Below are 3294 nucleotides of genomic sequence, written 5' to 3'. Positions count from 1 at the left end.
ATTGAAATGTATTCCAGATATGCGATGCTTTTGTTTTTATTTTATCAGCGTATTTTTAATTGAGTCACATCGACATTGTAAATGTATTTTTTCAGATTTATTGCTGGATGAAGACCTTAATCATCTCGTGCATAATTTCCGTATGTTATTACTCGCAAAAAGAATCAAAAGTCTAAAATCGGATTGGAACTCATAGTGGTGGAAAGCAAGTTAATTGAAATTAACGACCATAACCATCCGTCGACGAAAACCACATAATTTTATATATGTGTACATATAATATAATTAATCGATAACTTGTATTCTATAGAAATTGCTGTCGCGATAGATTCTTACATTCAAAAAATTACAGACATAAAATAATTGTCTCCGTAATAATCTTAAATCACAATATCTAAAGTGAGTACATCAACAACAATTCCCTATAATTAGGATAAAGATACATGAACAGAAAATAAATATCTTAAAATATCCATAAATTCATAACGACTCTTCTTTCAAGCATTAACAATGCAAAAAGCAAGAACTAAAGTGCAAACAATGTTAAGGCAAGAATATCCAACAAACAACAATGGATCCATGCATTCAGCAATACGCTTCCAAGTAACATTTTGGTCATTTTCTGGGAAGTTTTCCTTCGTTACTTTCGACGTTTGATCAATATTGTTTGTTTCACTTTCTTCGGCGTCTTTTCTTGTACGATCTGACGTTTGTTTTCCAAGCAAACCGATAGATTTTAAGAATTTTCTGAGCCAGTCAGGAACTTTTCGTGTGTCGTCTCTATGAAACAGACGGATTTGAATCAACGCTGTCATAGTAACGATCGTGCTAATAATTAGCTGAATGAAAACGTATAAATTAAATATGGAGACGTTGTCCGATGTATGTGGTAATTGTTCACTGACAATTGTAAGAAAGACGCTTAATGAGAGGAATACAGTTACCGAGAAACTTGCTTTCTCTCCACAAGAAGCTGGCAAGAAAAACACGCAACTGTTTAATAATGACAAAAGTGATATCGGCAGTATGATATTAAGCAAAAGATATTGTGACTGACGTTTAAGCAAAAGGCAAAATATAACATAATAGTTATCTCCAATAAACCTTGTTTCTGCTGATGATTGGGTTATTTGCCATTGTGGATGGCCGTCATATTCGGCATGTAGAAACACATGATCAGAACTGTTTGTTATTCTTACTGATCCTTTGGAATGGCTCCATGCTTCAAAATCAAGACAGCATGTTTGGACATCTACAGGATATTTGGTGACATCGGCAGAACAACTTGACCGAAATACATTTATAGGTTTCCACTGAACACGTCCATCATATCTTACTGCAACGTACATATTTTTCCCTCCAAGGTCATGATAACTCTCAACAGAGTTTTCCAAGGCAACATCTGGCTTCCATATGTTGTATTGAGGAATGCTGATACTCTGTAAACCGTTGTAATCTTTTGGATCCCACGTTAAATAGTCATCAGTCCAAACAAGCTTTAGTTTTGCAGTAATTGTCAGCGTTTCGGACACTTCGTCAAAGTTTACCATGCTAACAAGTTTTAGACCGACGTTAACTGTTGTTGGATTACTGTTATTGACTGCAGGTCGAACATTTGGGCTGTATTCCTGATCAACCATAAGATACTTATACAGCATATATCCAGCACTTTTGTTTTTGTATCCGCTGACAACTGTTACCATAAACGAAACATACAGGATAATTGTTAAATTTTGCATCATCATTTAGAAATGTGACCACATAAAATTACTATTGCAAGATTTGTTAAAGTTAAACATTTATTTAACAATTAAAATATTCCAGGACTCATTCATGCTATCACTGAAGGCATATCTAAACGAATTAATAATCCTATTGAGATTCAGCCATACATACAGTGTTTATGTCATTTCAATTCAAAACAACTTTTATGATTGGTTGATATGTAATGATCACCAGCTTGTTGACAATCAAATATTTTTATAGCTATTAGACTATTATCAGGGGAGAAGCAAGATAAAAGTACGATTTGATTGGAAGCAATAGAAGTTCAGTTCTTCATCAATTCTACGAGGGTTGTTCAAATATAGGCCAATATCTCGCGTATAACCACGTTTTGCAATATGCACATGTACATGTATCGCAAAAATTGTTTTGTAAGCTCTCGAGTGGTACAATACCTGTGTAAATCATTTCAGTCTAGCTTAATGCTATCTATCAATGCTGTCTACGGAAGCCAAAATGAATGGGAAAATGACTCTTTTCACTTTCCAAATACAGTCGATGTATTCTTGGTATACAGATGAAAGTCATATTTATTTTTTTAATTTTTGTGCCCCCACTTTAGTGGCGGGTATTTTGATTTACCCTTGTCCGTCCATCGTCCGTCCGTTGTCTTTTGTGTCGCACGTAACTCAAATAGTATTTGATCTAGAGTCATGAAACTTTACAGGAATGTTGATCAGCATGTGAAGTTGTGCACCTGGGTATTTTCATCTGGATATTTTTAGTATTTTTTAGAGTTATTGCCCTTGACCAAGTAAAATTTTGCAAATTTTCAACTTTTGCACGTAACTCGAAATGTATTTGTCCTAGAGTCATGAACCTTTACAGGAATGTTGATCAGCATGTGTAGTTATGCACCTGGGTATTTTCGTCTGGATATTTTTGGTATTTTTAGAGTTATTGCCCTTGACTTAGTCAAATTTTGCAATTTTTAACTTGCGTCGCATGTAACTCAAAAAGGATTTGACCTAGAGTCATGAAACTTTACAGGAATATTGATCAGCATGTGTAGTTGTGCACCTGGGTATTTTCGTCTGGATATTTTTGGTATTTTTAGAGTTATTGCCCTTGACTTAGTCAAATTTTGCAATTTTTAACTTGTGTCGCATGTAACTCAAAAAGGATTTGACCTAGAGTCATGAAACTTTACAGGAATATTGATCAGCATGTGTAGTTGTGCACCTGGGTATTTTCGTCTGGATTTATTTAGTAGTTTTAGAGTTATTGCCCTTAACTGAGAAAATGTTTGCAATTTTCAACTAGTGTCGCATATTACACAAAAAGGTTTTGACATAGATTCATTAAACCTTATGGGAAGGTTGCTCAGCATATTTAGTTTTGCACCTGGGGTACTATATACCCAGCACAAAGGAAAGGTCCTTCATAAATCAAAGAAATATTTCAAAAATCGTCGACCAGCAACTGGTCTCCGTGGTGTCAGGTTGTTGCAAGACAATGCTTCGTCACACAAAGCGGCAATTTACGAGAATATCTGAAACAGGAAAAGGT

General features: G+C 34.9%; 1 protein-coding gene across 1 annotated transcript; it reads right to left on the bottom strand.

Moving 5' to 3' along the window:
* Nucleotides 1–497: 497 nt before the first annotated feature.
* On the bottom strand, nt 498–1858 carry LOC132717571 (acetylcholine receptor subunit alpha-like). Its single transcript, XM_060701063.1, has one exon. It carries the CDS (start codon nt 1743–1745, stop codon nt 498–500), a length of 1248 nt encoding a protein of 415 aa, XP_060557046.1. The 5' UTR covers nt 1746–1858.
* Nucleotides 1859–3294: the final 1436 nt, after the last annotated feature.

Source organism: Ruditapes philippinarum, unplaced genomic scaffold (assembly GCF_026571515.1).
Source record: "Ruditapes philippinarum isolate M1 unplaced genomic scaffold, ASM2657151v2 ctg6523_1_1_1_1, whole genome shotgun sequence".
Classification (NCBI taxonomy): domain Eukaryota; kingdom Metazoa; phylum Mollusca; class Bivalvia; order Venerida; family Veneridae; genus Ruditapes; species Ruditapes philippinarum.
The sequence above is the reverse complement of the archived record's forward strand: the minus strand, read 5'-3'. Positions and strand labels throughout refer to the sequence as shown.